Genomic DNA, 23,163 nt, shown 5'->3' with positions numbered 1-23,163 from the left:
TTTTCTCATTCTCTGAATTATCATTATAAAAATAAAAACAATTCAGAAATGAATTAAAATATAATTATATTTTAAATGTGATGCAAATATTTTTTCTACAAAAGCAACAGTGTTTACAACAGCAAGACCACTTTAGCCTGTAAACTCAATAATATCTATCTGGAAATAAATGTAAAAATATCAATGTCAATAAAAATGCATAATATACCTGACATGAAAGTGCAGTGTGAAGGATACGAATAACAAATGTAGCCTGTCATTTGTTTACATTGCAAAGGTGTTTTTGTTGTTTAGTAGCAGAAATATGCAGTTATTAGCCATGTCCACTGTATTTTTTGTTGGTTTTCATGAGACCCCCCTTGAAAAGACCAGGACCCCCCCATTGCCCCCCCAATCAAAATTGTCTGGAGCCGCCACTGTGCGCAAGAGAGAGAGAGACGCGTCTCATAGACAGCGACACTGAACCGAGCTCTCATTTGTGAAGTTCTCCTTTAAGTTCCTCCTACACATCAACGAACAAAAACAAATTGCAGTTTAAACAAACAGAAAAGGATGTGTAAGACCCCACTTCAGCACTGCGGTGTTCTGGTGTTCAGGGCTCACGCAGAGAGAGATGTCTCAAAACACTTGAACACCAAATTTGTCTGTTTTTGCTCTTGTACCCACAAATACACAAAAAAAAAAAATGTGAAAATACCCGTCTTGGATAGTATATCCGAAAAAACGGTCAGTTATGTCTTAAGTTAAAGTAAACAATTGAGAAAAAAAATTGCATGTGTATTATATTGGATGCATTCATTGTCTCTTAAAAGTGACCACACCTTATTTAGCTACTATAGCTTCTGTAATGTTAATCCGATGATTAACATTTTTTTACTAGTACGTGCATTACACTATTCATTAATGTATGTAAGTGAGTATAGCAAAATAAGAGGGGCAGCTGTGGCCTAATGATTAGAGATTTGGAGTTGTAACCCAAAGGTTGCAGGTTTGAGTCTCAGTGCTGGCAGGCAGAGCAAAAGTGGGTGTTTATCACCATGTGGGTGTTTTCAAACTGCTGGGTGTTTCTAAATCATGCAATCTAAATGATCCCCCTTACCCAACCCCAGCCCTAAACCTAACGTCACTATGACGTCAACCAATCAGGTATCATGGTGTAAAAACACCCTGACCCGGTAACTCCCATTACTTTCCTGCCAGGACTTGTAAGTTGGAGGGAGTGAATAAGCAGTGCTCTCTTCCACCCTCAATACCCATGGCTGAAGTGCCCTTGAGTAATGCACTGAACCCCAGTTGCTCCCCGGGTGCTGGATATATAGCTGCCCACTGCTCTGTGTGTGTGTGTGTGTGTGTGTGCGTGTGTGTGTGTGTGTGAAACTCTGTGAGTTCTTGTAATATTTTATTACCATTTTCTAGACTATAGCAATATTGTTATAAATATATAAACTGATGATGTGAGAAATGTTGAAGGTTTCTGAATAAATTTCTGGTTTGACTCTATATTTAATTTTTACAGTGCTATTTTCCATGTAATTATTCGGTTTCTGTACCTGGAAATTTACAAACTTTAAAAACTTAAACATTGTGTAAATAGCACAAACAAATAAACAGAACGAACATACAAATTAAACACTTTCAGACAGGGCCCACTGGTACAACCTGCACCGGGGCCCCGCAAACCCCTGCTACGGCCCTTGCTAGATTCCTTACCAGGTCAAGATAATATGATCATATTACCCCAATTTTACAGTCTCCGCACTGGCTACCTTATTTTTGTATCAGTTACAAATGATCATTACTTTACTATAAGGCCTTAGATGGTTTAGCTCCTGCATACCTTACTAGCCTTCTACCACACTACAATCACGCTCCCTAAGGTCACAAAACGCTGGACTTTTGGTAGTTTCTAGGATAGCAAAGTCCACTAAAGGAGGTAGAGCTTTTTCACATTTGGCTCCCAGACTCTGGAATAGCCTTCCTGATAATGTTCGGGGTTCAGACGCACTCTCTCTGTTCAAATCTAGATTAAAAAAACATCTCTTTCACCAAGCATTCGATTAAAAACACATCCATTTTGCCAAGCATGTATATCTTGAATTGTGACTACAGTTGTATCTGATCAAATGCGCATTCTTGTTCTTTAACTTGGGTTAAACTAATTAATTTTACTTTGTTGGAACAGCAGCTATGCTAATGATGTCTCTGTTTGTTTCTATGATTTACATCCCGTGGTAACTAGGCTTTACACAAGCCTGAGAAGAGATGATGCTGACCATCAGAGGACCTCAGATGATGCTAACCCTGAATCAACAAACAGAACTAACAAATATTGCTACATGAGTGACTGCATCATATAATAATTGCTGTTAATAATGTTCATCGTCTGGCTGACTACGTCTTGTATTAATTTTTCTGAAAGATCCTGTCATATACACACAAACTTATAGTCACCACTTATAAGCTACTACTAAATATTGTAGAAACTTAATTTTCTGTAAAGTTGCTTTGTAATGATTTGTATTGTAAAAAGCGCTATACAAATAAACTTGAATTGAAAAAATAAAGCAGACAACACAAAGTATTAATAACCAATAGCATTTAATGATCGCTCCAAGTTCTGCCCTGTACCCCTTGAATGAGCTCCATCCTCTTCTTTTCCACAAAAAGTTAAACAGGATCAGGCAATTAGCTGTAACACCAGACCTAAACATATACAACTGTGTCATTTTTGAACATATTTATGTCTGTGGGGTTCGATGCGAGGCACAAGACTTTTAGTAAATGAAAAATAAAATCTAAGTTCATCTCCATTTTCAACATTAGATTCTTTCCAAAGACAGGATGTGAAACCAGAACATTCTCTGGGGATGGGGGATTTCTCAGTGTCGCCAAAAAAATTATTCATAACATCATAAAGCAAAAAAAAAAAAAAAAAGGAATAAAAAAAAATAAAGAAAAAAAAATTGAAGTCAAACAGCACCACCTACTGGTAGAGCTCAGCTTTGGTCATAGAATGGGGTGAAAGTGAGCAGGACATAAAGACAAACACCTCCAGAGACAAACATCTGGGCTAGACCTGTCCATTACATCTCTCACACAGTTCAAACATCTGATTCCCAGCATAGAAGATCAGCTAACCTAGAGGTTCTGATGCTGATTTAGCCTCAGCAATTATTATGTGATCTGACGGCAGTTCAGAAAGGCGTTTAACTAGTGTTAACTATTGTCGAAATGAACCCACTGACAGTATTGCTTCCAAAAGTTCATAGATCTGTTCCAGATGCAAAAATAAACAAAAAGGGATAGGAAAAAGAGACCGCGAGAAAGGAAGATGGGCCAGGACGGGCTCTTTGTCAGCAGAGAGCATCTCCAGATTCTTTAGGGATATTGTACACTTGAATGCACATTAGTATGAGTGGGCTTGTCCCATCAACGGTGTTGTCATGTAAGAAAAATCACACTGACCTCGTTATAAATGTGTGTTTATGTGTGTATGCATTTATTTGTGTGTTGTGGGGTGCAGGGCATATACCGGTCTCTTTCACCGGTCTGAGCCGTTGCAGTTCGGTCCTTCTCACAAGTTATACTCCCTCTCGCTCTGGAGCACTCACAGGGCGCTTTTTAGTCCTCTCTCATCCAAAAAATACAATAAAATAAAACAACCCTCAGATGCCTGGGAGAGGAAGAAGGGTGGAAGGGGATGCTTTGTGTCTCCATCCCTCTTACCCTTTTCCTACTGCTCCCTTGCTTGGCAGGTAAGGGGTTTGAGACCCCTTCCAGTGCATTGCAGAGAGGGGCGGGGCAAAATGCAATTGCCCCACACCGCCTGCTCCGGTTGAAACTAGCAAGGATGGATGGGGCTCTCAATTTGAGGCGCTGCTGTTGGAGGAGCTGGAGGTGGAGGCGACAGCCATGCTGGAGTTACCGGTGGCAGCCACTGACTTGCGTATGTGCGGGAGGAGGTAGGGATCACTGGCCAACTGGTGAACATCGATGCGATCCTCCTTACGGTACACCAAACATCTGCGGATGAAGGCCTGAAGTAGACAAGAAATTCATTAGAAAGTGTTCAGTTTATCTTAACAAGTTCAAGTAGAAAAGCATCAACACCCATGTGTGGAAGTGGTTTAGCTGAAGGCAGGTTTGTGCGATTAATCTAAAAATCAAACAGAATCTACATTTCAAATAATAGGAGTCAGAAAATAAACATTACTGTTCCAAAGATATGAGCAAACGTTAAACCAATCTGACTCACTAAGCGAATAGTCATTATTATAACAAGTCTCCTAGCAACCACATTAATGACAGAATCCAACAACCTTCCTTGTGCCACTGAAGTGACCACAGCATTTGCTGTTGACCAAGGATAACATGGGACAAACAGAGCATCAGAAAGCAAAATATTTGACCCATAATAAAAAAAATCAGCTGCAGCCCTAATTATTACTCTTACTGCTTTCCCCTTAATGTTTTTTTAAAGTCTATTATACACACTAAGTCTGCATTTTTTCTGCAAAAAGGAGTCAATCCCATAGACTCCTCATGTTAAAATGCCCAACTTTACAGCAGAAAAAAAACATGTTTACAGCCTGGTTCACAAAATTATTTTGGTATATAGGTAATTTTGCCCTTCTTGACAACTTTGAGGGGGGTGAACTTTTTTATAACTCATCCGTTTAGATTATATCAAGCCTTAAAGTTCTGTACAATTAGGGGCACAGCCACTTGAGTGACAGGTGGATTGCCACTGCTGTCACCGCTGTCGAGCTAGGTGGGCGTGGTTTCAGCAACCAGCTCCTGCCTTCTTGCCCATTTTCGATTATCCGGGAGTAATGTGTAGCCAAGAAGGCGACGGCCGCCTACGCCCACTTTTGGCTTCAAAAACATTTTTCGGAAACCTATGGGTGACGTCACAGACACTACGTCCATTCCTTGTGAAGTTCACTCAAATTTGTTTGACAATCCTCCTAAGGCTGTGGTTCTCTCAGTTGGTTGTGCATCTTTTTCTTTCATACTACTTTGTTAACATGCTTTGATACAGCACTTTGTGAAAAGCCAGCTTCTGTGGCTATGAATGTTTGTGGCTAACTCTCCTTGTGAAGGGTTTCACTGATTGTCTTCTGGACAACTGTCAGATCAGCAGTCTTCTTCATGATTGTGTAGCCCAGTGAACCAAACTGAGAGACCATTTTGAAGGCTCAGGAAGACTTTGCAGGTGTTTTGAGATGATTGGCAAGTCACCATATTCTAATTTCCTCTGGGTTTTTGTTAAATATGAGCCAAAACCATCACAATTAAAAGAAGTAAAGACTTAAGCTACTTCAGTCTTTGTGCATTGAATTTATTTAATACACGAGTTTCACAATTTTAGTTGAATTACTGAAATAAATTAACTTTTCCACAACATTCCAATTTATTGAGATGCACCTGTGTATATATATATTACTGAGCCCAAACATCTGTATGGTACTATTGTAATTATTAATTCAATGAAGGAACTTTCATTTTCTGTGAAGCTGCTTAGCAACAATAAGTATTTTGCTATAAAAAAGTGCTAAACAAAAAGAAATGCTATACAAATGGATGTGAAATGATTTGAACTATTCCAATAAATATGAATAAATATCATAAATTTAAAGAATTTGGGATTTATAATTTGTCAAATGTGGAAGTAAAAAAAAGGTTCTAAATCTTTAGAGATTTGTTAATGGGGCAATGTAAAAAGGAGTGATGGAACCCCAGTAACCCCTTGTTTCATGATACTTCACAATCCTGAGACTAAACCTCTGCTCTGAGATCACACCATGTAAGAAAGAAAAAAAGTGAAGTACCTTAGCCTCAGGTGAGACTCCTGGTTTAGGAGGAAACTGCACCTCGGTGGCTTTGAGAATAGTGTTCTCCTGGAGGATGTCCTGCTGGGATTGATTATGACCGAACGGCTGTGTGGTGAAGAAATTTATTTTTTTAAATGAGGAAAGAAAGGTACTAAAATCTCAGTGGACAGTGACTAAACAGCAAGTGTTTGAAACAGTATGTGTGTACGTGTCTCTTTTACCTTCTTCCCATAGAGGCACTGGTAAAAGATAACTCCAACAGACCAAACGTCCACTTTGTTGGAGATCTTAGGTGGCTCTTTACCAACCACAAAACATTCTGGGGGAAGATACCTGGAGCACAATAAGGCGAGAGATTTGCATTTGGGGCTCAGCTGTATATCCAAACATTCAGACCATAAACTATGTAATACTTCCTTAAAACAAGAGTCTGTTTTAAGTGTTTTAAGATTAATTCAAGTAGCATACAAATCCCAGTCGCAGCAGACCACTCACCAGTATGTCCCTGCCCCCTGTGATGTCAGCTCCATGCCGTCTACCCCATAGTTGTCATCGTCCATAATCTTGGATAGCCCGAAGTCTGTGATTTTTATTTCTCCACATGCTGTGCCATTCACCAGCAGGATGTTACCTAGCCAAACAAGGATCAGTGTTCAACAGTATCATCTTGCACCCCTTTTCATTAAAATGGTGCATATTCTCATGCTTGGCCCGGTACAGAAGAGTTGACTGGTCTGTGCATGTCACACCTGGTTTGAGGTCGTAATGGATGATTGGCGGCCGGATCTCATTTAAGTACTTGAGGGCATTGACGACCTGCATTATGATGGATCGGGCCTCTTTCTCTGACATTAGCTTGTGCTGCTTCAGGTAGAAATCTAGATCGTTCCCCTCACAGTACTCCAGGACAGTGCAGAATCTAGAAACAATTCCACAGAAAACAAGGCCTCTTTCATCTCTCCACTTTAAGGAGTGAAATAATGGAAAACTATTGCAAAACTGTCAAATTAACAACAAAATAAGTGAAAATGACTTAAAGCTTGAAACAGTCTTCAAATCAGAGACAATCATTTGTAAACTGTCCACATTTCAACAGGACAAGTGCAAGTTTACTCACGAGTCAGTGTCCAGAGAGAAGTAGTCATACAGTTTGACTATTCTAGGATGGTCCAACTCCTTATGGATCCTATATTCTCGACAGGCATGCCTAGAAAGCATATCATGACCATATTAATCCAACAAGCAGTTAAAAACAAGCCCTGAATTATCTTTTCATTGACAGAAGACTTTAAATATGTTTGAATAAAATAATGGGTCATATGTAAGTCTTCAAACATAAGAACAAAAAATATAAATATATTAGGTCTGACCAATTTTGGTCAAATTCATACATAAAACTCATAAAATTCAATCACAAGAGTTGTTTTTATCAGAGCAAATGAATGTTAATTGTAAAATACAGCAGTCCGGACAACACCATTTAACTCTCCACCCAGTTCCTTTCAATCTGAAGTCAAACCCAAATATCAGGGGCCTCATGTATAAAAAGTGCAGAGCAAATCAGGATTTATAAGGGCAAAAACTGACAGGAAAAAAATTAGGTGTACACCAAATGAAAAGAATGCGTGCAAACATTTTGCACTCACTTGTACCAGAGATTAATCCAACATTGTTGATTGAAATTTAAAGGTAAATAGAGAGTCCCAGTTTGCATTAATATTTTATTACATGCAAATGTAATTTAGACATTTTATAAACCGTTCTAACAAACATTTACAATAAGGATTATTTTAAGCACATCTTTATGAATGAGGCCCCAGCTTCCCACAGTCTGGTTCAGGAAGAACAGCGCGTTCTGGGAAACCAACCACACTTGGCTCCTAATGCTGAATTAAAATGAGCATCAGCTTTTAACTGTTTCCCCACCAGTATTTTTGGAAAAAGTTGCCAGCCACTGCCAGCGATTTTGATGATTTTCACTCAACTTTGATGGCCTCCAGTACGTTTTGCTATATGAATATTTTAATATGCAGTACACCAAAATAAAGATCAGAGCCTCTACTTGATTAAAAAAATATATATATCTGTTTTATTTTAGCTTAAAGTGTTATTTCTTTTCTTTTAATCAACACTTGAATATAGGTAGGCTTCATAACAATGCATAATTTTGAGCAAATCGCATTTTTATCAAAAACTACATCTGGATAATATTTAGCATGATTATCAAAGCATAAATCCAGTAAATTGCTTCCATCAATACCTCCAAAGCTTGCACAGAAATGCACCACTTCCTTGATCAACTTTTTACCCCGCAACATTATGCAGTTTTCATTTATATGCTGTCTATTGCTGATGATCGCATTATTTTTCATATCGGTTTACATAAGAGATCACTTGTTTCTCTGTCCTGTTCATGTGTGTTTTTGTTCAGGAGGTTTTGTACTCGTTCAGAAAATGTGTAATAGCACCCCCCCCCCCCCCCCAAGTGTAAACAGTAAAATCACGAAAAGCTGTAAAAACTCGTCATTGGCCGGGAAGGGTTGTCTTCTAAATGACGAGATAGCGAGATAGCTTGTCAATGGCAGGGAAAGAGTTAAGAAGCAAGGCTGGAAAAGGTGTTTGTGCTTACTTGTGATAGTTTTCCTTCTTCTCATCTCTCCAGTTCTTATTAAGCTGGTGAATCTTCACAGCCACGTACCTCTGCTCCATCAAATCAAAGGCCTGGAGAAACAGAAAAGAACAGGAAGAAAAAGTCAGACTTGAAACAGCAACAATTAATCTAGCAAACCCCTCAGAATGGATGATTTTTTCATTTTATCAAGCTCCCTCCAGCTGATTTTGAAAACAAAAACATCCCATGTGAACCTCCCATGATTTTACAGGTCTTAAAGTCAACCCACAGACTACTTGATTATGAAAATATGTAGATTTGTAAATCCGATTGTTTCCAATCACAGATCTGTTACCTTGTAGACCTCGCTGAAGCCTCCTCTACCCAGCAGATGCAAGAGCAGGTAACGGTCATTTAGCGTCGGGTGATCTTTAAACCTGACAATCGGAGAGACAATTACACCATCATTTAAATCCACCAGAATTTAAACTCAGAAAATTCTCAAAAGCGCTCTAAAAAATAAACGCTGTGCTGAAACCAAAAATGGCAAAAGTGTGGAAATAAACTTTGAAAGTGCATACTGGGAGTTATCTTCATTGTGGATTCTTTTGAGCTCTCGGATGTGAAGATTACGCACACGCTCCAACAGTTCCAGCTCCACTTGAATCTCTGCTTCCTCCTGACACACACACACAACACCAAAACATTAAGACTTGTCTCCATGACAACACAAATTTAACCACACCTGTAAAATGAATGTGATGATATGAATACCTTCTTCAGGTGTCCGAGTCTCAGTTTGAAAATCTCTTCCTGTTCATGGTATTCTGCTAAAGATAACCTGTGAGGACACAAATGCACACTTGTTCAGGAAGTAAAGTATCCTGCGCATGCGTAACACTGTTGATATCATTGTTTCCTCAACACACGAGAGCCCAGCAAGCAAACGAGCCCAGTGTAAAAGCCATCTAGGGCTGCACGATTAATCGCATGCGTTAATGAACATGATATTGCGTAGCTTGTCAGCGAACTGCAGCTCTGTCAGCGAACTGCAGCTCTGTCAGCGAACTGCAGCTCTGTCTATTAAGTGCCACTCCATTTGAAAGCAGTTGATGGACATTTACCGCTAATCACAGAACCGGCTTTACTAACGAGACACTCATTACAGTCACATGCGATTAATCGTGCAGCTCTAAACTACTCCAAGCCTGACATGCCAGAAAAACATACATCTCGTTCTCTGCGCCATTGCTCTTGCTCTTGCGTTTGTTGGGTTCCAGGTTGGGAGGCGGAGTCTGACTGGCATTGGGTGGTTTTTTCTTCAGCAGCAGTTTCCTCTGTCTTTCTATGTCCTCTCTCTGCCCATTGACTCTCTCCTGTTGTCTACACAAAGACAAAGACAAAGTCATGTTTATTTTACATAACACGTTTCACATTTTTCTTTTCATTTAGTTTCAGTTTCGTCATTCATAGAGTTCTACACATTCTCTGTGTGTGTGTGTGTGTGTGTGTGTGTGTGTTTTTTTTTAAATACTTTAATACTTTCATATACCAATAAAGACCTGTTAAACATTTCAACTGGAATGAATAGGTGTTAATGTGTCTATTCCGACTGACACAAACATTCGCATGCAGTAAATGCCACAGATTTTTATTTCTGTAATGGTGAGGTGTTCCAATCTCTTTTCCATCCGACGATTTGAAGATCTGAGTATTTTGCTAAGCAGAAGAAAAAAAAGCAGAGGAAGAATCCGGAACAGGCTATCTTGTCTTTGCAATGCTGTTGGTGTTGTTAGATAGACACCACAGATCACACAAAAATCTGATTGACTATTTGAAAACACGAGGTTACTTGATGTTAGGGGCTGGGCGATCGTCCCAAAGTATCATCTCTCATCTAAATCGCGTTCTTCACAATTTTGAGATGTACTATTGAGAATATCCAAGCCTATATGACTTACCTTTTTGAACTATTTAAAACACAGAATAGCATTAAACAACCAAAATGGACTTTAAAGCACGTTTTCAATGTGAAGAACAAGTTAACAAGTGAAGTTAAAATACAAAAAAAGTTAGCCATGAGAGTATGCATACAATGTCCATATTAGGGTTGGTCGACTCCCAACCCTAGCATTGTGGTTTCGAATCTGGAGCCGGCAATACCACGACTTAGGGCAAGGCATCGAACCCCCAACTGCTCCCCAGGCGCCGCAGCAAAAATGGCTGCCCACTTCTCCGTGTGTTTGTGTTCACTGCTCTGTGTGTGTGCACTTTGGACTTAGTACATCTCATCTCATGTACAGTTTTTAAAATCTATTTTTTCATTTGAAACAAATCTGGTTTGTGTATCAAGTCCATGTCATAAGGCTCTGTAGGTCAGAGCACATCCTGAAAGCAGCACATTCATTCATCATCAGACCTGAACAATGTCCTGAATAAGCTTTCAGTGGCAAGCTCTCCACACGCACATGAGTGGAGGGAAACTGACCACATTCTGTCAGCACATGTGAAGTGTGAGTGTATGCAACATCTGACTAGCCTCTGAAGTTCGAGAGTGTGTGCATTTGCAACTCACGTACTTGACTAGATTCTGAAAGGCGTAGCCATCTGTCCACTGCTCGGTAAATGAGGCTCCATGCCGGACGGTGGTGAAATGGCCCAGACGTAGCCGGTCCTGCATGCTCTTTTCTCTGCATGCAATTTTCTCCTGCTTAGACTGAAACATGCCCACAATTAAGCAATAACAGAGAACACTACCATGTACATGCAATGCACTGTTTAAACTGGATAAAAACTAAATATCCATAATCATAACAAAAATGCAAAAACATACATACAGAACCCCACCACACATTAACCATTACATACATTTACCTTTTCAATAAGCAGTTTCTTACTCATGGTAACACATTTATTGAGTCGCTCTTTACATCGTTCCAGCATCTTCTGCTGCTCATCGATCTGTCTGCGCAGGTCACAGTTTACCTGCAGCACATAAAAACCCCAACATAAGCACTGTATTCTCAGCAGTACATCTCATTCATGTAAAAATCTTACTGACTCCAAGTGAAAAGATTCATATTACAGTCACAGCTTTGGACATCAAAAGTGAGGGGTAGGATTTTTTTTTTTATTATCATCATCATCGTTTATGATCACCAAGTCTGTAGTCTTTATTGTCACATGAGCCTTCAAAAATCATTCTAATATGTTGATTTGCCACTCTGCATTTACTTGTGCTTTTGTAAATTGAACAGCACCACTTTTTCCACATGCTACATTCTCAAAAAGGGTTTGCAAAATTTCAAGATTTTAATATCGATGCTGTGTGTGAGCAAAGCCATACCCTAAGCAAGTCGTCAATACGGCCCTCTTTCTTCTCCAGATCCGAGCTCTTACTGCTCTCCAGCGCTGCTAACTTCTCCATTGTCAACTCAGACTGAGAAAGAGCAAATGAAGGAGGATGTCAAAGTGAGGATCTCAAAGCGTCTGTGAAGGTGAGTGTGTTTTTGGTAGTGTGTTACCTGTGTGGCTTGGTGCTGAGTGTGTGTAGGAGCTGGCTTGTGGGAACAAGAGGAGTGGGAGTGGTCTAGATTTAATGAGCCGATTGAGGAGGGGCTTCCTTGCTGCACCTGTCAGTCAAAACCAAAAACCTATTTCCATCAACACAAAATGCAACCAAAAAGGCTCATTGTTAATGAGACCACCACTCTGCACTAATCATGTTTTTTTATATGCATAATAATAATTACTGCTACTATGACAGTATATGAACAGAAATGTAATTATAACTTCTGTGATTATAATGCTTGTTCTGAACTGCTTCTACACAGCTACAGCAATCACCTGTCATCTTACACCTTACAAGCATCGGCTACAGCATGTAAAATGTGTAACGGTGTACCAAAGAGGTTTGGCAGTAAGAAAGAGACTCACGGCAACCGGAGGGTTTGAGAGAGAGTGCTGTGGAGAGGACCAAGCCACTGGAGGGATGCCACGCGCTGGACTGGTACCAGTAGCACTACCCCCTGCAAACTGCACGCACAAACAAATTATTTAGAAGTTTAAATCAGAGAAAATGAGCATGAAAACTAATTTTTAATATCAGAATGAATTAACTACTTGCCCCTACCTCAAAATAATCACTAATTTTGTGTCCTCTCCCTCCTCCTTTCCCTAGAGAAAAAAAGAAAAACAAATCTGAGCCATAGTCATTATAAGAAACAACACTCTAAAAGATAAAAGGTAACATCCACTTGCTAGAGAATCAGTGCATTCACCATCCATTACATCAACAGCATTACTCAAACTCACCCTGGTTGTCAAAAGGGTCTCCTTTCCTTTTACGCGTTCTCTGGTCATTAGATTTCTTTTCTGGTGTCTGAGAGAGGGAGGGAAAGAAAGAGAAAGCGAGACAGAATTTGTAAGCTGCCAGGCAAATGCAAGAAACCATGACATCATCTCATTCCACAAGCCCATTCATTCCAGAAGTTCCCAATGAAATGTTTGAGGCTACAATCTCATACAACCAGAAAGACTGGACAACAGGATCCAAATACAGCAGAGACACAGCAATCTCTGCATGTCTGCCTGTTTTTAAATTAACTGCATCTGTTTTAGTTTGCAATGTCTGGTAATGCAGTTTTTAAACAACATGGTTTAGCGTTCTTGATATTCTTTTCCATTTCATTATTTTAAAAACTATTGGTTGATTTATCTGTATTGACCAGTGTGGTCCAACCTAGCTATGTAGCTAATCATGATGTACTAACTGTTTGGCTGACCAATGGCAGACAGGGTCATTATTTCTGAAATTTCATTCATTGTCACTATCTTCCCAGAAATGACACTAGTAACCTTTGCCTGACTGCAACACACTTAAGCATGACAGATGTGCGTTTCACTGATTAACAAATTACAGATGCTAAATATTAAATAAAAGGAGCAACTAAATCCAGAAGTCAAAAAACATAAGAAACAAAGTATTTTCCAACCAGCTGCCCTGGGTGATATCAGTGAGTGAAATAAAACATGGCACCAAATACAACATTTGAACACCGAGCTGGACCTCCAACACTGTCAACGTGAAACACATCAGTGGACAACTGCATCACACACTCCGGACAGAAACAGAGATACTTGTGACTTAACAACTGTTTGAGCTTCAGATGTGTACTAACCTCCAGCTCTTTGTCACTGAGGGAGCCCACGCTACATAAGCTCTGGTTAGACGACTCGTTTTGTCCAGAACCCTGCGGTGAGGAAGACAACAGATAATAGGATTTGCATTTCCTAAAGGAAAGATCATTGCTAGGACAAAACAACAGCAAAATGTTCAAGTCTTCAGTTCCTGTGAAAATTTGACTAAAACAAGTCATTTTGATGTTATTACAGTTTTTGGTGATTGTAATAAAAGTATAATAGTAAATAAAGCAATAGATAAATAATACGCAATAAATAATTGCAGGAGATTGCCGGAAATAAACTTTTTATTATTTCATTTCAGCCATTACTTTTTAGCTAGTGGATTTTCACCAACAATCAGCACAAAAGAAGGGCACAGATTGGGACTTTTCCCTGATCAGTCAGTGCCTTAAACTTGATGTCGGTCTCTTTTTCCTATTTCAAACACTAATTCCTTCCCAAATCTGCCTCTAATTCTCTCTCCTTTTTGTGCGTTGACCTAGAGGTAAATTAATTATCTAAAACTGAAAAGTGTTTCATCATTTGGGTGAAGAAATTAACAAAAAATACCCACTAAAGTAGCTCTAGTTCTGTGAGAAAAGGTTGCATATATGCGCAGAGTGGCTTTTGAAACATTATCTCAGTTTTAAATGAATGTTATTAATGAGCCTTTGGTAATTCAAATACGCTTGTGTAAATAAAGCCTTCCTGCTCTGAAAGTGTGACAGATGCTGGTCATTCTGGTCAGTTCAGGCTAAAACCCTCCACAATCCAATAACACAGCGATAAACATCCCAGAGCTGCGCACTTACTGACGCTTTTCATTCAGCTCAGTTGTTGAAATTTCTCAGAGCATTTAAATATAGCTTTGTATTTGTACAAAACAGATACACCAAACTATTAATTCATAATTAATAATAATAATAATAATAATAAAAAGATTTTTAGTTTTAGCTAAAGTTTTTGAAACAGTATACATGCACCAATTTTTGTGAATGAATCCATTTCGGATTCTGAAAGGTCTGTTTATGTGAACAATGAACTTTGCAATTTAGCATTTATGTATTTTGAACAGAACTCTAGAGCAAGTGCCCCAGTCACCATGTTCAGCCATTGCTATAACGACTCAAGAGCTACTGAGAGTATAATTATAATTATTCACCTTGCCTTAAAGGAAAGCTGATTAATGTGTCTGAAAAGTTTTATTTTTTGGCAAATATTCAATCTCTTCCACTGACCAGTTCATAAGACGTAAATAAATCACATGCATATTTGTTCAGTAAGAAGGTAAAAGTAGTAAGTAAACAAAGATTATTTCAGGTCACATTGATTGAGGGGTTTACATTAAGGCTTTTCAATCCCAGTACTAATAAATTGTTTGGGTGCATGGGAATGTAGATAAAGATGTTAATTACCTTGTCTACAATTACGCGTTTTGACTGTGTCAGTGTCTGTTCTGTCAGAACAACGTGGATAAGCTACAACAGGTTAACATGCTAGCTGTGTGCAACTTGAACTTAACATATAACTTAATGCGTGAAGCAATCCCAGGTCTTAGACAAAGACACAAATGAATGAAGATGATGTACCGATGGATGCGGTTTACCATGATGGGGAAGGTATGTGCAGGAATGACTAATTATCATAAACAAATAGAAATAGGAGCAAAAAAATATCAGTTTGAGACCATGCAGACCTTGGAAACACCGACTCCTGTGAAACGGGCCTCCAGCAGCTCCTGCCTGCGAGGATCCAAGCTGTGCAATTCCTCCATCATGGCTGTGAGAGAGAGGAAGAGAGTGTGCATGACATTATGTAGCCATAGTGATGCTGACAGATTGATGGGACAGTAATGTGTGTGACATGTTGAGTCACGTGTCCTCAATACATGTTTTCCAGAGCTTTCTGAGATTCATGACTCAGCCTCCCTAGCACTATTCCGTCATTAACTCACTTCCACCTAAAGCCATCTCCTATAGATAGCATACGAGGGAAAAAAAAACCATGATCATGCAAGATCTTCAGATCAATTAATGTCAAACCACATGCAACACGTGGCCTGCGGTGCATTTAAGAAACATTGATTTTTAATCGTTCGTACTTTTTTCGACCAGGAAACAAATGCAATCAGTGCAAAATCATACACTATAAATAACATGATCTGAGAAGGTGGCTGACGAGTAAGAAAAACGTTACACAATGAACCCTAAACAACTCTATATAACTTACTTTCTAACCAACCAACCAAATTATACAACGTTAGAGCACCCACCGATTTACATTTTAATTAAATCTCAGCCGTTGCACGTATAACATGGTTTAAACTCTACTGAATTTGTTTCCACTTATTCCAGCATATTGCATATCATTTCAAGATAACATGATGAATTGGCATGGTTAATAAGTAATAATACTGGCTCCATCATGTGTGCGATTGATGTAAAGAACGGATGACACACAGAAAAATAGAAAAAAAGGACAAAGAGGTTCGCAAAGGATCAAAACAAAAGAAACTGCATCTAAATACCGTCTCAGTATATCTTTACCCCTGGGTTTTGCTTCTATTGTCTGTTGTTTCTACACTGCCCTGCAAATTATTCTACTAGTCTACTTAAACCGCCACATTTGCCTTTGTACCTGTTTTATTTGGGGTTCTTTTCTCCTTCTTGCCGTTTTATTTGACCTCTTTTCTTCGACCGTTCTCCTCCTCTGGTCTCCCGTCTCGCCCTTCCCGTCTCAGCCCGACATCTCAGCGCTAGGCCTTGGCCGAATCCCCGACGCTCGCCTGCGCTCGGTGCGTGCGGTGTCGCTAGGGGACGCCAGCTCCGCGTCCTACCGTAGTCCGAGGACTGCGAGACCTCCGAGGCCTTGATCTCCGAACCCGCCTTTCTCCACTGGCCTTCTGTGATATCTATGTTCTACCAGATCTGTGGCATGTGGTATCTCTCTGCAGATCCACACCTAATGATTTCCCATCAAAAACGAGGCGATTCGCTTCGAAGTTAATTAATCGTTGTCTCGTTTAAGATATTTTGTTTCTCGTTTGTCTTCGCAGCTCTGGGTCAGCACCGAACCGGGATCATGTCTTGGATTGACAAATCGACTCTTTAAACTCAGTTCCACCCTAAAATCTCTTTTTACAAATATTAGTTGATGCAGATGAAATTATCATTTTCCAAATAAGATTAGCGAAATCAGAATCGGTTCGGTTCTCATTTTTTGCAATGTAAACAATAATCGGTAAATCTCATATTTTCTCGTGAGATTGTGCAAGACATTTCTACCTTTCAACCACGCCCATTTACATTAGCAAACACTTAATGAAATAAAAATAAATAAAATAATTCTGTGCTTTTATTAAAGGATTTTAAGCAGTGCACTTGCAGCTTATATATATATATATATAGCCAACTATACTGTGGAGAAGTTTTCTGCCCAGCTTTTCAGTCAGAAATTATGAAAGAAGACCTATAAAACCTGAAGTGGAAAACGGTGTATAGTTGAAGCTCATTGCACAGTGACCCAAATTCTCCTGTATTATTGTGATAATTTAGAAGAAAGGACACATCAATGATTGTTATAATGATTAATTACTATTGGTATCATATCTCAAAGCATGTGCAAAATGTAAATAAAAGTTAAATGAGAATTTATTTACTACAATCAAGTGTCAGGAAAATAGTCTGATGAATGAAAAAATGTGGAAGTTCACATTCAATTAATTCATAATCCCTAATATTCATAATATTAATCCCTGATATTTCTAGCTTTTCCATATATGCGAGAATCCAATTTCATTTAGTGACCTCAAAACAAACCATAAGAATTGAAGAGCCCATGAAATAAAACATTGGGAGTTTTGTGGCTTTTAGCCATATATTAGCTATGTAACTGGTAAATAAGAAAATAGAAAAGAACAAAAAATAAAAAACAAGAAGCTGATAGTCAGAGAGAAGCTTTGATTTAATACATCATGAAATAAAACATTGGGAGTTTTGTGGCTTTTAGCCATATATTAGCTATGTAACTGGTAAATAAGAAAATAGAAAAGAACAAAAAATAAAAAACAAGAAGCTGATAGTCAGAGAGAAGCTTTGATTTAATACATCATGTAGTTTATTCATAAGATAAAAAAAGTCTTTAAAACATGTGATGTACAAAATGTATTGTCCTCAGGTGCAGCCCAAGTAGGCTGCATAAGATTGAGTCTCATACCAGTCATTGTGCTCAGCATGTTCCATCCTCCATGCTGTTGCAACCTGTCCATCATCTTAAAAACCACCAGATCACAATATTCTCACGGTCCAGCCTGGATGTTCTCGATCTCTCCAAATAAGCAGTCTTCATTCTAAGGGGGCACCAGGACCTTGCGATACTTGCACTGTACCCAGACTCTGTACATTGTCAGCTGTTTTCCTCTGTTCACCTGTAAGCGTCGATCCACTAAGTTCTGCACCTTCTCCAGGCCGGCACTGGAGAACAGATCATGCAGCTCATCTACAGGAAAAAAAACTAAGTGTATTCATCAAACAGAGGTTATCAAGTGTGCAATGCAAGTCTGAACAAGTGTTTACCTTGTGTGAAAAAGAAGACACGTGTTCCATCCCCTCTAACGTAGAAATTGTCAGACAAGCACCTCCCTGATAAACAAATGAACAAGCAATTAGTTTTGTTGTATTTAAGATTATTGCCATTAAATTTAATAAAAAAATATATATATGACTGAACCAATTTACACATACTTAACTATATTAAACTTGTGATAAAAATTATAAAAGCTTCTCTGGGTTCATCTTACAAAGGAACTAATTAATTAATTAAAAGATAATTTTGTCTTAAGAGAATAAAAGTGCAATATTGACAATATTTTGGCCTGTAAAATATGTAAACGCAGACATTTTACTTGGTGCATTTTAAAGGCATAGACTTTTCATATGGACGTATCATCTACCTTTTTTGAAACGAAGCTGTGCCATGTCATAGCGGCCATAGTCTCTCAATAACAACACTCCTCCAGGTTTCAGCAATCGTGCTAATCTATTAATAGAGTTCTGCATCCTGAAAGAGACAGATTAAGAAGTTAATGCATGGTTATGGTTGACATTGCGAGGGCAGACAATAATATGCAAGTGATGATGCAGACAGATTAATCCGTTATGTTTATTTTGTGATAATGTACTATATATTACCCTACTTATTACATGGTTACACTTGGAATAAATAGACACAAAATAGTTTCTTGAGTTAAACATTTTCAAGAGTGATGCAAGAGATATGAAATTATCACAGCAGTTTAAGAAAGTCCGTTCAAACTAGAAATGATAAATATAATAAAGTTCTGTTCTAATTCTATGATTATAATGAAGTCCCCATCACAACTATAATGATAACAACACAGAAGAACATTATCATTGAAATCACTTTCAGAATGTTTTTCTTTTCTTGCTGATAAACAAATCACAATATTGACAGTCAATCAGAACCCATCTGACTTTAAAGAGCTCAAACATAATATTGTCAGTTATTGTTCTTTGTGTGAATGGCCTTAACAGTCACTAAGCAAAAAATAAATTACAAAAGAATGCCATGATGGACCAATCAAAATGGCATAATGCCCACCACCAGTTTTGATCACTTTAAAGCTGTGGCTTTCATCCTTTTTGACTAAAAGCCTTCCTTTTGTCCAGGGCAATATTTAAATGCCTTCCTATCTAAGGTGAAATGTACTACTGGTGTTTGTGCATTATTAAAAATCTATACATTCAAAAATATGTCAGGTTATCTTCTATCAGTTTTTTTTTCTTCATTTTAATTAAGATTGTTAATATAAATACATTTAAATGAATAAACTCAAACGATTAATCGCATCGAAAATAAAAGTTTTTGTTTACGTGATACATGCGTGTATACATAGTATATATTATGCATATATAAATACAAACACATGCATGCATATATTTAAGAAAAATATGGTTATTTATTAAATATATTTAGATATAATAAGAATACAAATATATAAATGTATATACATGTAAATATTTTCAAAATATATAATGTTTGCGTATTTATACATACATAATAAATATACACAGTACACACATATATATTACGTAAACACAAACTTTTATACTGGAATGTCCTCCTAGTTGAGGACCACTGCTTTAAAGGTTACGTTCTTGATGAAAACAGATTTCAGCATTGTTCATTTTATTTCTCATTCACGGTGTCATGGACACTCACTTGTGGGGATGCAGGGCAGACAGCACGAATATGAGCACAATGACGTCCAGACTGTGGTCTGGTATTGGATAGTCTGCAGACGCATCACTCATATCATGGACGAACGCATGACAGCGCGACGCGTCATATTCAGGATTTGACTGCCAAAAAATTAATCAAAACATGCTTAAGATCATCTATAAATGTAGAATGCAGATTTCTTAAATAATAATAAAAATAATCTTCCTGAAGCTTACTTTGACAAGGTCAACAGCCGTGCTGGAGAAATCACAACAGTAAACGAAGAGTCCTGGATCACTGTAAAGCAAAAATAATTATTTAAGTTATTAAGGTATTTAATCTGTGTAGGTGACAAACACAGGACAGGTTGGGTTGGTCTGTATCTGGACTTACTTGTTAGTTTTTAAGATGGGAAAGACTGTGTTGCCTACTCCACAGCCTACCTAAAGACCCCAAACACACACACACATACACAGGAGAAAATGAGACTGGGGCTTGCTACTGGCAAGGCATTCATTTTCATCACAGAATAGTTGACCCAAAAATTTAAACCATCATCCTTCCTTTACGCACTCTGAACGTTATGAAAGCTGCCACTGGTCCACATTCATTTTCATTTTGTTAAAACGAGCTTGGACATTCCCCAAAATATCTCTTTTTGTGGTCCATGTCACAATGAAAATGTGTCAGGATTTTTGGGTGAACAAACCCTTTAAATGTATCTACCACGTAAGAAAGATTAAATCACCTCCAGGATGCGATAGGATGCAGAAGCTCCAGGAAATTCGGTGTCATTGTGAGTAGAGGAAACATCTTCACTATTTATCCGATTCTCCTCAGCGTCTTGTGCAGGCTTCTGTTGAGGGGCCAGCTCAGGAAACTCTGTGAACAGCCAGTGGCGATCCTTGAAGAAGCGGTTCTCATGAATGGTGTAGAAATCGTTCCAGTACTCATTGGCCCTGTTGTCAAACTCCTCTGAAGGAGATACAAACAAAGAGCATGTTTAGGAGAGAGGGGGAAAAAAAAAAGAAGATGAAATTAAATAAAAATGGAAATATTAGAATTTAATTAAAAATGTTGGCATTGCAAAAAACCTGAAGTTAAACAAAAATAAATTAAAGTTAAACAGAGAACATATCAAAAGCACATCAAATTTTAAATTAAAAGTGAAAGTATAAACATAAAAGCTAATTTTATTTATTTATAGCACATTAATAATACTAAAATAACACTGGATAAGGAGTTCCATCATGAAGAAATGTCTATTTATGGTTTAATGTACTTGTGTTTAAATAGCTTTATATTTTTTCTAAAGCTAACATGAGCAGGTGATGGATGAACCTTGTTTTTCTGCTGGGAGAGGTTGACTGTTTTCCTGCACTTTTTTCTGGGCGGCCAGCTCCTGTTCTGCTGACCACTCCACATTATCCCTTCAGGAGGAGAAACACCATTACAGTTAGTGACACAGGACACTAAACAGGTCTTTTAGACAGATGCACAAATATAACAGAACACAACTAGAGCAGCACACAGTTCTGTTATAGATCACATACTGAAGCTACAGCTAATAAATGCTATTCTGTATTCTGTGCTCTGATAATGCAAGTAGAGTAAATATGCAAGTACTTCAGTTAAAACACTCCATAGTACATAATATTAAAAGCTACAAGCTTTTATTTTTGTGATTTAAAATAATAATAATAATTTGATAGACATTCTATATAAAAATTAGAAATAAAACTAATAGCAAATTAGATATTTTATTGAGCATAACTAAAGAATATATTTCTTTTTCATAAGATTTTTCAATGATTAATTTACAATTAAAAATACAAATCTAAAAGTTAAGATACCCTGATAGTTTCAGGTTGGTAACGTTTCTGCTACACAAACATGTCCTCCTCTAGTGTTAGGAGAAAGACTCCTCTAAAAATCAAATTCGCACAGTGAATATAATTTGGAAACACCTTATAAGGTTTAAAATAAAACTGATAATTCTATCGAAATGTCAAGAAAAAACCAATGTGAAACTGAGAGCATGTTCAGACAGAGTGAGTGTGAATGAGCCAGACATCCAGTCTAACACACCAGGCGTTGTGCTGAAACACCTGTCGCGGGTCTGTGAGGAAGCGAGTGCCGAACTGCGGTCGTTTCTGGGCTTCAGCGGATTTCTCCGTGGGTCCATTAGCAGTTTCTGGCATGTTTTCTGCGGAGAGAGGTCCAGCAGCTACAGCAGGAGCCGCCATGTTCATGTGAACCGGACGCACATGATGGTCGGTCAGTGTCGCAGTTCCGCAGCTCGCCAGGAAACATCGCCACCTATCGACCATTCTGACCTCATCCGCACAGACATTGCGTGAGTGTTTTTGCATATTTACCTAACCCCACCGTAGCCCCTGGGAGAACCTATAACACCCCCCCCCCCCAAATATATAGCATGACCCATAAACATAAGCATCTTTTTGTTTATTTAATTTAAATGTAATATTGTATAACTTATCAAACTAATAAATCTTAAAAAGACAGAATTATATAAGAACTAATTTATAATTTTTCCTTTTTTCACAATACCACTGTTAAGTTAACTTATGGGGTAAACTTATCTTATTATTCATGCCATTTAGATTTTAGTGGAGCTGTTTGGCAACTGGTTTCTAGGGATTTATCAATATGTTTTTTTTTTTTTTTTTTTTTTCCTTACTCTAAAAAAAAAAAAAAAAAAAGAAAAGAAAAAAAAAAAATTAACCCAAATTGTAATATCTGGTATTCATTTTATTTCTCTTCTTTATTTCTCCAGAAACTATTTTTTTTTTAATTGGAAAACAACAGCAGAATGTGAGCTACATATGAGCTAATTAAGCCATAATAATTTGTTAATTACAGTGTCAATGAATGAAGATCTCACTATTTGTTTAGAGTCCATTAAAGCATTGTACAGTTTAGAACACTGTAAATTAACAATGACTAACAGTTTGCAAATTATTTGTAAGTAGTTATATACTGTGTAATGCGTTATGTAGTTATTGTTATAGACAGTTTGGTATATTTATATATTCCAACAGAGCTATTAATACATTTTAATACAGCACCAGAGAACCTCTATACACTATAGTGTAACTGCTGCCATGGAAACAACAGTTCCAGCAGAGTTCAGTGAAACTCCAGAAGCAAGTGCATGTCTTGTATCCATGGCAACAAAACTTTCAGAGGCAGCTGCAGTCTATGCAAGAATGTGTCAAACCAAGCCTGGAAGCGATGTGAAAGCGTTTACCTTTTTCTGTCTTGCTTTGTACA

At 38.0% G+C, this 23,163-nt stretch overlaps 2 protein-coding genes across 2 annotated transcripts; both read right to left on the bottom strand.

The window, feature by feature from the left end:
• Nucleotides 1-2,581: 2,581 nt before the first annotated feature.
• Nucleotides 2,582-16,891, bottom strand: LOC113044119 (serine/threonine-protein kinase tousled-like 2). The gene is made up of 21 exons (XM_026203754.1): nucleotides 16,267-16,891; nucleotides 15,326-15,408; nucleotides 13,626-13,697; nucleotides 12,760-12,826; nucleotides 12,578-12,621; nucleotides 12,382-12,480; nucleotides 11,970-12,077; nucleotides 11,792-11,884; nucleotides 11,320-11,430; nucleotides 11,025-11,161; nucleotides 9,676-9,828; nucleotides 9,220-9,286; nucleotides 9,027-9,124; nucleotides 8,801-8,882; nucleotides 8,464-8,555; nucleotides 6,952-7,041; nucleotides 6,584-6,753; nucleotides 6,330-6,465; nucleotides 6,056-6,167; nucleotides 5,832-5,939; nucleotides 2,582-4,037 (listed from the first exon to the last, which is right to left on the bottom strand). The coding sequence occupies exons 2-21, from the start codon at nucleotides 15,404-15,406 to the stop codon at nucleotides 3,864-3,866; spliced, it is 2,094 nt and encodes a 697-aa protein (XP_026059539.1). The 5' UTR covers nucleotides 15,407-15,408; nucleotides 16,267-16,891; the 3' UTR covers nucleotides 2,582-3,863.
• Nucleotides 16,892-17,709: 818 nt separating this feature from the next.
• On the bottom strand, nucleotides 17,710-22,223 carry LOC113044111 (methyltransferase-like protein 2-A). The gene is made up of 9 exons (XM_026203742.1): nucleotides 21,958-22,223; nucleotides 21,211-21,299; nucleotides 20,618-20,844; nucleotides 20,263-20,312; nucleotides 20,106-20,166; nucleotides 19,870-20,009; nucleotides 18,581-18,687; nucleotides 18,204-18,269; nucleotides 17,710-18,126 (listed from the first exon to the last, which is right to left on the bottom strand). Exons 1-9 carry the CDS (start codon nucleotides 22,197-22,199, stop codon nucleotides 17,978-17,980), a joined length of 1,131 nt encoding a protein of 376 aa, XP_026059527.1. The 5' UTR covers nucleotides 22,200-22,223; the 3' UTR covers nucleotides 17,710-17,977.
• Between the last annotated feature and the right edge of the window lie 940 nt (nucleotides 22,224-23,163).

This window comes from Carassius auratus, chromosome 3 (assembly GCF_003368295.1).
Source record: "Carassius auratus strain Wakin chromosome 3, ASM336829v1, whole genome shotgun sequence".
NCBI classification, from domain to species: Eukaryota; Metazoa; Chordata; class Actinopteri; order Cypriniformes; family Cyprinidae; genus Carassius; species Carassius auratus.
This window is presented reverse-complemented; position numbering and strand designations above follow the sequence as displayed.

Bases quoted from the DNA above. Each gene is read 5' to 3' on its own strand.
- LOC113044111 (XM_026203742.1), bottom strand. From the start codon at position 22,199: ATGGTCGATAGGTGGCGATGTTTCCTGGCGAGCTGCGGAACTGCGACA. The intron at 20,010-20,105 runs GTAAGCTTCAGG...ATTTTTTGGCAG, and splicing joins CGGCTGTTGACCTTGTCAAA to TCAAATCCTGAATATGACGC. The intron at 18,688-19,869 runs GTGAGTGTCCAT...TGTCTCTTTCAG, and splicing joins TCTGCCCTGCATCCCCACAA to GATGCAGAACTCTATTAATA.
- LOC113044119 (XM_026203754.1), bottom strand. From the start codon at position 15,406: ATGATGGAGGAATTGCACAGCTTGGATCCTCGCAGGCAGGAGCTGCTG. The intron at 9,287-9,675 runs GTATGTTTTTCT...GTGTCCTCACAG, and splicing joins AATGGCGCAGAGAACGAGAT to GTTATCTTTAGCAGAATACC. The intron at 7,042-8,463 runs GTAAGCACAAAC...TATGCTTTCTAG, and splicing joins AAGAAGGAAAACTATCACAA to GCATGCCTGTCGAGAATATA.